The following is a 12,970-nucleotide window of genomic DNA, read 5'->3' as shown; positions in this document are numbered from 1 at the left end:
ATATTCTCATTTCCAATTTTATTTTTATTATTAAAGGGGGGAATAGGGGATAATGCATGAAAAACGCTTTTTTTATTAACTTTTTGAGAGATATGGTTAAAGTAAATGTATTTAAATGTTTTGCACGGTAAAAAGTATTATTCTAAAAATAAATAGTAATTTTTTGGTAGAAAAATATCGTGAAATAAGCCAGTGACAGAGCAATTTCGATTACGCTTCTTGAAAAAAATTATTTGCGGTTCCAGTGATATCTCAACGTAGATTTATCGGAAATCAAAAAAGTTGCAAAATTTAGTTAAAATATAAGTTTTTCCTCTCCTCGATGATCATTTTTAGGAATTTTTTTTTTTAATTTTTGTGATCATTTGAAGTAAAATATGAGATTTTGTACGAAAAATTTCATCATTTGTTAAGTGAAAACCAACGTTAATATAAAAAAATTTAAACAAAAATATCGTTAGGGGGAGGATTTTCATATATAGAAAAAGTTTACAAAGTTTGAGAAGGATCGGTTCAGTAGTTGTTGTAAAATCGCTGAAACGGACTTTTAAAAAGTGGTTTTGAGAAAAACTCATTTAAAGTTTTAAACATTGAATAAGTGAAGAAAAATGTGCACACTTCACTAACGTAGAAAGTGTAGTGAAAACTAATAAAAATTCTATTATTTTATAGTATTTTTCATTTTCTTCTGGCATTTATATATTGAAGAATTTTTGATTTTTTAAGAAAATTCAAAAAGTTTTTATGATAATCTTTTAGGGCATTTAAAAATCAAACTTTTTTTTCTTGACTTTTCTTCATATCGTCTGTTATTTGTCTTAAAAGTTTCATTTTCGTGTTTTTTGGAATCTTGTAAATGCTATAACTCTGGAAATTTTTGGTTTTATGAAAAAAGTCATCAGGATAAATTGTTCAACTTTTTGAATACTATCAACATTTGTACAGAAAATTTTTGAATTAAAAAAAAAAGTGGTCTCAAAAATATTCAAAGTGCGCTCACTTTTTGACTTTTTATCCAAAATAGCTGGCTAACGAACTTGAGTTTAGTTTAGGACTCTAACAGAGTGTACCCAAGGTCAATCTAATAGAATGATTTCTTCAAAAGTTATCGGGCAGACAGACAGACAGACAGACATACAGACTGACCGACATAAATTTGTAAACACCTGTTTTTTTAATCCTATCTTGCACAGTTTGACCGAAAAATGCAATTTTTGATTTTTGATTATTTTTTGTGCCGTCAAAATTTGAATTTTCAATTTTTTTTAAAAATTCAAAAAGTTGTTGTGATAATCTTATAGAGCTGACGAAAATTAACATTTTTCTTTTCAATTACTATAAACAAGTGTGCAGAGAATTTTTCAAACATGAAAAAATGTGGTTCCAAAAATTTTCAAAAATCGCTCACTTTCAGAATTTTTATCCAAAATGGCTGACTAACGAACTTGGCATTTAGCTTAGGACATTAAAAGAGTGTACTCAAGGCCAATCTAAGCGATTAGTTTTTTTCAAAATTTATCGTGCTCACAGACAGACAAATTCATAAAAACCTGTTTTTCGGATTCAGGGGGTCGCAAAACGTGGACATTTTGACAAAAACTGCGGGGGGGGGGGGTCAAATTTTACACAACTCTAATACCTTTTCTGATGCATAGTTTGGCCCAAAAATGTAATTTTTGGATATTTTATTATTTTGTATGCTGTCAAAATTAGAATTTTTGATTTTCCAAGAAAACCCAAAAAGTTGTTATGACAATCTTGTGGGTCATTTAAAAAGCAACATTTTTCTCATCTTGATTTTTTTTAATATCGAGCGTTATTTGGCTTAAAATGTTCATTTTCGTGTGTTTTTTTGAATTTTGTAAATGCTATAACTCTGGTAATTTTTGGTTTCATGAAAAAGTCATTTGGATAAATTTCTTCGACTTGTAGAATAATATGAATAACCGCACACAGAATTTCCAAATTTTTTAAAAGTGGCAATTTTATACAAATCTGATACCGTCTCTAATGAGAATGTAATAATAGAAAAAGTTGTATTTGGCTTCCTCTTGATTTGAAAAAAATTAATTGATAATTGTTTTCCCAGGACTCCGATTTTTGAACTTTTGTTTTACCGCGCCGTTTTTTCTTTTATGTTTTGTTTTACGAGATAGCTCTAAAAATATTGATTTTTTCAAAAAATGTTTAAGACAAAAGTTGTTTATTTTTAAATTCTGAACAACTTCGGTCCATAGTGTTTTTTTCGAAAACCGATTATTGTCTGAATTAATCGACAAATTTGATATATAGGTGTACCGTGCGTGTTAACACATTTTCTCGATTATCTCGAAAAATAATGGTTTTTTGAAAAAAAACACAAGAGACAAAAGTTGTTTATAATTGAGAAACACACAAGTTTTGTTTAATATGTTTTTTTTCGAAAACTGATAATTTTCCGAGATAATCGACAAAATCTGACGAAAATCCGGCAATATGGTGATTGGACGGTAAAGGAGAAGTAAATTTACAATTTTTACAATTTGGTGTTCAATTCTGTAATTTCTAATAAAATAAGCAATTATCATGTATCTGTCAACGCATAATCGTTATTTGGAACACGTCTATATTTGCTAAATCGCTAAAAAAAATTTTACAGTGCTAGGCCAAGCAAACTTAAAGCCAAAGTAATCATTGCTGGGATTTGGTTGGTCAGCGGAGCTTTAGCGGTACCAATGGCAGTAGCCTTGAGAGTGGTTATGCTTCCGGAAAGTAATAGCGGTAAGTTAAAAAATAATGTTTGTATTTAACAAAAATTCGTTTTCTGCATTTTTCTCTGATATTTTTTAGTGTTTTTATCGAGTTTATAAATCAAATAACTCTGGGTCAAAATTACGAAAAAACGTTCAAAATACGATTCCGGGTACAATTTTGAATCGATTTCAAAGTATTTTTCCTAAATAAAGAAAAAATCCTTTTGAGAAATCCCTTGAGGTAAATATTAAAAAGGAATTTTTTCATTTACTTTATTTAAACACAAGGATAAAAAAAATCGTAGAATTTGTAATATGCTTTCTTTTTCACTATATTTCACTATACGTAGTTGCATTTTCATCTAAAAAAGATCTATTTTCCACTAGAAATTGTATAGTTAAATTTTTCTTTAAAAATAAATTTTGAACCAATAAATTACAAATTTTCAACCAATAGTTGCATTTTCAACTAAGGTTATCAAGTTACAAAAATCAATTTTCAATAAAGAAACAACAGTTTTTTAACAAAATAGTTTAATTCTCAACCAAAGAGATGAATTTTTAACTAAAATAAGTAACCTGATTTCAAAAAAATAACTTTATATAAAAATTATTGAATTTTCTACAAAGAAATTTATTTTTTGTAAGCACAAGAAATAAATTCTTTTGAAAACAATGATAGTGAACACTTCAAGCCAAAATTATTTCATTTTAAATTAAAAGCAGTTTGATTTAACCAAAAAATATTCATTTTGAACAAAAAAGTTGAATTTACTACCAAAACAGATACTTTTGAAGAACAATGTTAAATTTTTAAAAAATCAGGTTAAATTTCAACTAAACAGTTAAACTTTCAACGAAAAAAATTATTTTCAAACAACAAGATAAATTTACAATCAAAAATGGAATAGTTGAATTTTCAGTTAAAAAATTAAATGGTGACTGAAATAAAAAAACATTTTAACAAATATTAGATTTTTCTACCAAAGAAGTAATTTTTTAAGCAATAAAATTTATTTTATATCGAAAAAAAGGATTTTTTAAAAGAAACTACATGAATTTTCAAGCAAATATTTGAATTGTTCACTAAAAAAGATAAATTTTCAACTAAAAGTAGAATAATCGTATTTTCAACCAAATGAAATTGAGCTTCTACCAAAAAAAAATAATTTTTATTAATATACATTGATATACAACCATGGAATGAATTCTCAACTAAAAAAGACAATAAGTCAAAATTAATTAATTTTCAAGCAAAAAATTTCAAATTTTAGCCGAATAATTACATTTTTTAATAAAAAGAATGAATTTTCAATCAAAAAAGAAATGCTTACATTTTGAAAACAAATATAAAATTAATTTTCTACAAAAAGAACATAAACTATTTTCTAAAAATATAGTTGAAGTTTCAACTGCCATGATGCATATTTAACCAGAAAATGAATTATTGATAAACTAGTTCGACCTTCATCCGAGTAGTTAGAAACATTATTTTTTCCAAAAAAAAAAGAGATTAATTTTTTACAAAATACACTAATTTTCAACCAAATAACGAAATTTTTTAATCAAAAAGTATTACATAACACATCGTTTTTCTACCCAATAATTACATTTTCAATTAGAAAGTATTAATTTGCAATAAAAAAATTAATTACATGTACATTTTTTAAATACATTAATTTTTACCGCACAGTTTAACTTGTATCTAAAGAAGATGAATTTATAATCAAGAAAGGAATATTCAAATTTACAGTTAGAGAAATTAATTTTCAAAAACAAAAAAGAAACTGAATTTTAAACAAAATGTTTACATTTTTCAACGAAATAGTTAAATTCTAAACAAAAACTCTAAATGTTCAAGCAAAAAGAATAATTTTCTACGAAAAAAGAAAACAAATTTAAAAAAGAAAAGTTACATTTTTTATTGTACTAGTTTGATTTTTAACCAAAGTTTTTAAATTTCAAATCAAAAGATAAATTTTCTACCAAAAAATACAAACTTAAAAAAAAATTGGCGAATCTTTAACAAAATAGTTGTATTTTTACCAAAGAAAATATTAATTTTTAAATGAGAAAATTAATTTTATACTAAAAAGGGCAATTTTTAACCAAGTACATTAGTTTTTAACCAAATAATTGAATTTCCATTGAAAAATATAATTGGCAACCGAGAAGAACGATTTTTCAACCAAAAAGATGAATTTCAAAGCTTATCAAATAATGTTCTATAAAAATACAACGAATTGTTAGATAAATTAAATTAAGTGTTTTAGCGAAATAGGTCAATTTCCAACCAAAAATATAAATATTCCAAAAACACGATTACTTTTCTACCAAAAAAGACGAATTTTTTACGAAATACATTAATCTTTAACAAAAGAATTTAATTTCAACCAAAGAAAAGATAAATTTTCAATTATGAAGATTCATTTTCTACAAAAAAGCTTAAAAAATAACTTTCTATAAAAATTCAACACATTTTTTTAAAAATGCAATAATTTTTACTGCATAGTTAAATTCTCAACTAAATAAGGTAAATTTAGAATCACACAAGGAATATTTATATTACTAGTTGAAAAATTAATCTTCAACCAATAAAAGAAAACGAATTTTCAACCAAAAATATAAATTTTCAAACAACAGGATTACTTTTCTATCAAAAAAGACGAAGTTTTTACAAAATAGTTGAATCTTTAACCGAATAATTGAATTTTAACCGAAGAAAAGATCAATTTTCTACTAAGAAGATTAATATTCTACTAAAAATAGGAATTTTCAACAAAATGCATCAGTTTTTAGCCAAATAATTGAATTTTGATTGAAAAATATAATTTTTAACCGAAAAAAATTAACTTTCAACAAAAAAACTGAATTTCCAAGCTTATAAAATAATTTTCTATAAAAATTCAACAAATTTTTTAAAAAATACATACATTTTAACTGCATAGTTGAATCCTGGAACTACTGGTCTTAAGAGCCGCATTGTGCGAGTACTCAGCTGAGTATATTGCGCAATATTATGCATTCCAATTGAAAATGGTTCAGGTGGCCCTGACTCTTTACGTTTCAAAAGTACCGATTTAGTAACAAGGCCAATACAAGGCCACTCTAAAAACTATTATTAAATGGGACTTGGAGTGTAATTGAATCTTCAACCAAAAATATATTTTTTAAACTAAATAAATTAATTTTCCACCGAAAATACGAAATCGTAACAACAGATATGAATTTTCAACTTAGTAATATCATTTTTGAACAAGAAATGAAACATTTAAACTATCAGTTAAAAAAAGTAATTACAAATTTTTGCATGAAATTATTTTTAAACTGTTTAGATTTTAAAATTACTCCAAGTTACCCATATAACTTTACTTTTTTTAGAATTCTTTTTTTTTAATTTAGGAACTATGCATAAAAATTCTTGAGAAAGAAATTTTCAATGCGTTTTTGAACCACCATATAGTCTACGTGAATGGAATAATAACAATAATTACATTAGAATTATGCTGATGTAACCATGTATTTCTTTATTATGTATTCCTAGGTATCCCTGTGGTAAATTATGTGACACCTAATCTGAATAAATGCTGGTACGCGATAAAAAAAACATTAGTAAATTATAAAATGATCCGAATAAATTAGACAACAAAGGTCGATTGAGAGAAGTGGAACATTGCTTTCAGACTTTTTTTATTGATTTTTAACTTTCACTCTTCATGTATTTCCTTATTCTCGAAAAATCACTGAATTTCCTTTTTCACAAAAAGATATTTTCAATTAATTAAAGACAAGAAATAACAATTTTTTGATTAATAATAATCTATGATAATGTTTATTATATTCATGTTAAGTCAGTAGTTGAAGGCTTCCAATGCAGAACTGAACAACCAAATTTTTTATCAAAAATTAGTTTAGGCATAAAAAAATTCTTAAAATATCAAATATGTTGAAAGAATTTTTTCGACACATCTTTTTTGGTGCAGTATTTTTTTTTAAATTTATTAATAACATCGATTACGATTTAATCAAAGTTTTTACTGATTAATAATATTTTTCAACCTTTTAGCTTTGATCTATTTAAATTCTTAACAATTGCATAATTTTAATTCAAGAATTTTCAAGTTTAACTCTGTGAACGTGTCATAAAAAAGTTATAAAAAAGATGATTTATTTATTAATAATTAATATAAAATTAAATTAAAATTGAATTACCTAATTATATTTAAATTTTTATTGATATTAAATTATTATTATTTATTTATTTACAAATTTATTTCTTGGAAATTTTTAACATCATATTGAAATAAAAAAATACGTATTAAAAATTTTTAAACTAAGAACGAAAAAAAAATTTCACGCAAACAAAATATAGGGGATAAATCTGCTGAATAAATATTCGAATTGGAAATTTAGAATCCTAAATTTGACTTTTGATTTTTAAAATCATCTAAATTTAAGCAGTTTTATTTATACATTTTTAAATCTAAAAGTTTGAACTTTTCAAAATTATGGAACTTTAAATTGCATTTTTTTAAATTAAATAGTTTTCAATTTTAAAAATGTGCAATTTCGAATGTTGCAGTTTTGATAATTTACAATCAAAATTTATTAAGTTTAGAAGATATAGAATTAAAAACTTGAATTTTTGTTTCCAGAATTATCAAAATCAGCAAAATAAAAATATTTTGATTGTTACGTCTTAAACATTGACGATTTTTCGTTGTAATACTTCTATTAATATTAATTACTTTTTAATTAATATAAAAGTTTGGCCCTAAAACAGAATCTAAGAAAACAATGCAAAAAATATCTTTAAAATTTAAAAAAAGACTGTTTAAAGTAGTACTAAATAAATATTTACTTGTGAATATTAAAAATTAAAGAATTTTGAATTTAAATCATTAAAAATTAAGAATTTTGCATTCGAGGCATATCTTCAAAATATCAATCTTGAAAATCAATTAATTTGTAATTCTATATTTTCAAAATACCAGAATTTCCCATTTAACTCTTCAAAATGTAAAAACTTTTAACTATAAATATTTTTGAATTTTAAAATTGACAAATAAAAATTCTGTGCTTTTGATGATTTGATTTTAAAATTTCTTCAATTCGAACGATTTAGAAATCAAAATCTAATCTTTGATATTCGGAATCATACAAATTTGAGAATTTTTAATTATACATTCTAAGAAATTGAAGAATTTTTAATTGTAAATCTGGAAAATTGAAGAATTTTACAATTCCAATCGCTAAAATTGAAAACCCCTCAATAGCAAATCTTGAAAATTGTAGAACTTTGAATGGTAAATATTTCAAATAGAAAAAAAATTATTTTTGAGACTCACAATTAGGAATTTGATAGCTAATTTTAAGTTTTACAATAAAAAATTCTGTACTTTTTGTGATTTACAGTTGAGATTTCATCATCTTGGAAAATTTAGAATTTATAAAATAACTTTTTATGTTCAAAATCATCCCAATTTAAACATTTCTATTATTTACTGACAAAAGAAGATTTTTTGATACAATTCTCAAAATTCAGAACTTTAAATTGTAAATCTTTAAAATTATTTAATTTTGAAAATTTAAAATTAAATATAATGCAAATTTTATGCTCTACAATTAAAAATTCTATATTTTTATAATTAATAAAATAAATTTCTTCCATTTAGAAAATTCATAACTTTTCATCTTCGAAATCATTAAAATTTAAGATTTTTTATTTATGCATAATAAAAAAAGAATATTTTCAATTGTCTTTTCAAAATTGCAGAACTTGAAATTGTTAATTTTTTTAATTAAATAATTTTTATTTTAGACAATTTAAAATAAAAAATTATGCAATTTTCAACTTTGACAATTAAAAAAGCAGCCATTTTTTTTAATAATGTTTTTCAACAAATGGGTGAATTCCCAACCAAAAATATGAATTTCAAACAAAATTCATGCATTTTTGACCAAATTATTGAATTCTTAACTACATAATATTATTTTTCCACCAAATAATTACATTTTTTATTTAAATGGATACATTTTCGATCAAAAAAGAAATAATTATATTTTCAATGAAATATAAAATTAATTTTTCACAAAAAGAAAACAAACTATTTTCCAATAAAATAGTTTAATTTTCAACCAAGTAGATGGATTAACTAACATGATGCATATTCAACCAGAAAATAAATTTTTGATAAACTAGTTCGACTTTGGTCCGAGTAGTTTAAAGAATTAATTTTGTACGAAAAATACATTTTTTAAGAAATAAACTAATTTTTTACCAAATAACTGAATTTCAAACCAAAAAGATCCATTTTGAAGGTAAAAGAATAATTTTGTACAAAAGAAGCAAAAAAAAGATTTTTTTAAACCATGGATTTTCCGCCACATATTGAATTTCTGATTCAAAAATATAAATTTAAAATGAAAAATATAATTGTCAAACTTCACGTTAAAAAAGTTTATTTTTTACGGAAAAAAGAAAACGAATTTTCAACAAAACGATTAAATTTTTCAGCAAAATAGTTCAATTTTCATTTAAGAAGATCAATTTTTCACAAAATATATTTAGTTTCACCGCATACTTGAATTTTTAACTTAAAAGATCAATTTAGAATGAAAAAAGGAATAGTTAAATTACCAGTTAAAAAAATTAATTTTCTACCAAAAAAGAACAACTTTTCACAAAATATATGATCTTCAACGAAATAGTAGAATTTTCAAAAAAAAAGATAAATTTTTAACTTAGAAGAATTTTTTACCAAAAAAGACATAGTTTTAACAAAATAAATTAATGTTCAACCAAATAATTGAATTTTCATTTAAAAAGGATTAATTTACCATTACACGTAAATTAATTGAATATTCATTGTTAAAAACAATTAATTTTTAAGCAAAATAGTTCAATTTTTTAACAAAAAATTTTAATATTCCAGCAGAAAGATACATTTTGAACTGAAAAATACGAACTTCTTGCAAAACAGATAAAACTTGGTACCAATTAGTTGAATTTCCAACTAAACAAAGGATCAATTTTCAACTAAGAAGATTAATTTTTCACCAAAAAAGCAAAATCTTTGATAAAATAAATCAGTTTTTAACCAAACAATTTAGATAGAAAAATTAGAAGTCAAATTACCAAATCACCCTCCTTCTCTTTTAAATTTTTTTCGTCTTTTTTATTTTTATCAAATCACAATAAAAAAACTGAAAACGCAAAAAAAAAACCTTCTATCTTGGATAGGTGCCGAGTTATGGTCCTCTAAAAAACCCAGATTTTTTGAAAAAAGAGGTGGAAAAAACCAATTCTGAAGTTTGTATCTGTACTCTAGAACCTACTAATTTTACAAAACAAAAATTTGAATTTAAATTGAAGTAGAAGTTATTTCGAGTAATTCTAAAAAAATACATGGATCTAACGCTAATTGGTCATAAGTCATAGTCTCACAAATTTGACCGCTTTTGACCTATTTTTCAGGGGAAATTACTCGTGTTCAGTTTTTTTTTTAATACAGTGAAACGCTTTAATAGCCCACCCTTCTATAGCAATTCCGAGAATTGAAGCCGCGCTGTAGGTAGGTAGAACACGAACTGCGCGGGGGCTGCGAGGTCTGCGGTTGTCACTCAGGCAAGCAGTCAAGCGTGAACAAACAAAAGTGGAGCGGGCTACAATGAGTTAATTCACACTCAAGGTCAGCCCCAAAATCGGCAGTATAAAAGAGTTTCACTGTACTTCACTTCTCCCTGAAGCTACTTAAGTGGTGCAAGAGAAAAAGTTGCAGGGCAGGGAATTCTGCGTGAATCTAAAAAATATATAATCTTCTAGTCTTCATATATTAAGAGTCATGACACTTCAAAAAAACTTAATTTTTTTGCTATTTTGAGCTATTTATAGCCATAAAAGTTTTTTCAAAACTGCTCGTTTCGTACATATCCTAAAGAAAAATTTCAAATGAGAAATTTATAGAGGACTAAATTCTGCGTAAAATAAAAGAATACAATATTTTAGCTCATATAGGTCATGAGTTATGACCATGAAACTTTGAACCTTTCCGTTCGGAAAGCTCTTTATTTACTGAAAAATGTACTGCAACCGCATTTGAGCATTTTGATGGCAATTTTGCATTTGTAGTTCATTAAAAGTTCACTTTTTTCCTTTTTTGTTGAAAAACAATCAATTGTTTAACAATTGTTTAAATAATATACCTTACTCTATCTTTTCTGTGCATATTTAATGTGTTTAAAGTTGAAAGTCCCTGTAATATCGTGAAAGGGTCAAAGTTTCATGCTCATAACTCGTGATCTATACGAGCTACAACATAAAATTTGTCTGTAGGATATGTACGAAACGAGCAGTTTTCAAAAACTTCTATGTCTATAAATAGTTGAAAATAGCAAAAAATTATGTTTTTTTAAGCAGTCATAACTCTTGATCTATGAAGACTAGAAGATTAGATTTTTTTCAGATTTACTCAGAATTTCCTGCCCTGCAACTTTTTCTCTTGCACCACTTATGTAGCTTCACAGAAAAGTAAAGTATTTTGAAAAAACTGAACACCAGTAATTTCCCCTGAAAAAAAGGTCAAAAGGGGTCAACTTTCTGAGACTATAACTTATTACCTATTAGCGCTAGATCATTATAATTATTTAGAATTACTCGAAATTGCGTCTGCTTCAATTTAACTTTTAAAATTTTGTATAAAATTAAAAGGTTCCAGAATACAGGTAAAAAATTCAAAATTCGTTTTTTTCGCCTCTTTTTTCAAAAGAATCCGGGTTATTTGAAGAACTATAACTCGACGCCTATTCAAGATAGAAGGTTTTGTTTGTGCTCAAATTTTTCAGAATTTACTCTAGTTTAATTTTGGTATTGAACATTTTCCTCTAAAATGCAATGGGACAAGTCATTTCTAGAAAACTTAGAATTTTAATCAACCAATTTCCGACAAAATCAAAGCAATGACTGAAACAATTGTAGTACCAAAGTCTTGTCTATAAAAAGATCCATTAAATTTAAAATAAGTTGAGTTCATAATGAAAATTATCTCTTTGATAAATTCTTCTTGGCATAATCGAGTTTGTATTTCAATATTGCCCCATCTATTTAAAATTGTCTGTTCAACTAATTCAAGGGGTAAACTCGGAAATATTGCAACAACATCCAAAGAAATCATTACAGTCATACAAACCTGTTTTTTAAAATAATAACTTATTGAAATTAACAGCTACTTTTTAAATTGTACTTTGAAATTGTTATAGAGTCTATCAGAGTTAAATTAAAGTTTTGGTCCAAAAATGTAGTGGAAGTACTAACAATTGAATAAACTATATTCTCAAAGTATAGCCATCCTTGTGAGTCTTTCTCAAACCATAACTTCTGGCAATAACTCTAGCTTCAGTATCAATATCAGTCCATCTTATATCTTTTCCTAAAAGTCCTTTCTTTCTTCAACTGTCAAGCATCTTGTAAGTGTCTTTGTTTAATTGTTTTAACGGATTTTTATTTATTAAATCAAAATTATCACAATTGATCATTGCATTCATGCAACTTGTATCAGGGTTGTTTTGATTTTGTCGAGAAATTAGACCTGTCATTGATTCTATAAATTTTGATGATAATATTTCAATAAATTCATCTGACGTTTGCAAACTGGTTATTAGGTCACATTGATCTATATTTATCCACTGCTTCTACTGAATCTGCATTCCATTGTTGACATGAATTGAAACTTTCATAGACACGTTTTCAGAGTTAAGGTATTTGGTGCAAGTGAGCACTTCTTTTTGGTATTACTACAAACATTGAGCTTGAAGAAATTTATATAATCATCTTCAACTGAATCATAATTAAGGGCATGTGACACAGCTAAATACCTATATTACCGACCTCACTTTTTCAGTTCACTGAATGTTTTTTTGAACCTAAGAACTTTTTTTGTAAATAAAATATCGAGCTGAAACTTTGGAAAATGTATTAGAGTACAATAAAGTACGTTTAGGTACTGCATTTTGGTAGGAACTTCACTGAAAATTGTTTTGTCTTTTTTCTGAAACTGGACATTTTTTGAACGTTCCAACTTTTTTTATACATAAAATATCGGTCTCAAACTTTGGAAATGCAAGAGCCGAAAGAAAAATACGTTTAAGTACAAAGCTTAATAATAAAAGATGTAAAAAAATATATTTTAACAATCAATTCTATCGGAATCAGCCGGTAAGGTTGTACACGAAAATACGAA

General features: G+C 25.3%; 1 protein-coding gene across 1 annotated transcript in view; it reads left to right on the top strand.

Moving 5' to 3' along the window:
* LOC117179945 (RYamide receptor-like) overlaps window positions 1-12,970 on the top strand; it is a 302,704-nt gene that overhangs the window by 154,289 nt on the left and 135,445 nt on the right. Inside the window, exon 5 of the mRNA XM_033372181.1 lies at window positions 2,639-2,760. Coding sequence (XP_033228072.1) covers window positions 2,639-2,760 — 122 coding nt within the window. The remainder of the gene's footprint in view (window positions 1-2,638; window positions 2,761-12,970) is intronic.

The sequence above is a fragment of the Belonocnema kinseyi genome, chromosome 9 (assembly GCF_010883055.1).
Source record: "Belonocnema kinseyi isolate 2016_QV_RU_SX_M_011 chromosome 9, B_treatae_v1, whole genome shotgun sequence".
Lineage (NCBI taxonomy): Eukaryota > Metazoa > Arthropoda > Insecta > Hymenoptera > Cynipidae > Belonocnema > Belonocnema kinseyi.
The sequence above is the reverse complement of the archived record's forward strand: the minus strand, read 5'-3'. Positions and strand labels throughout refer to the sequence as shown.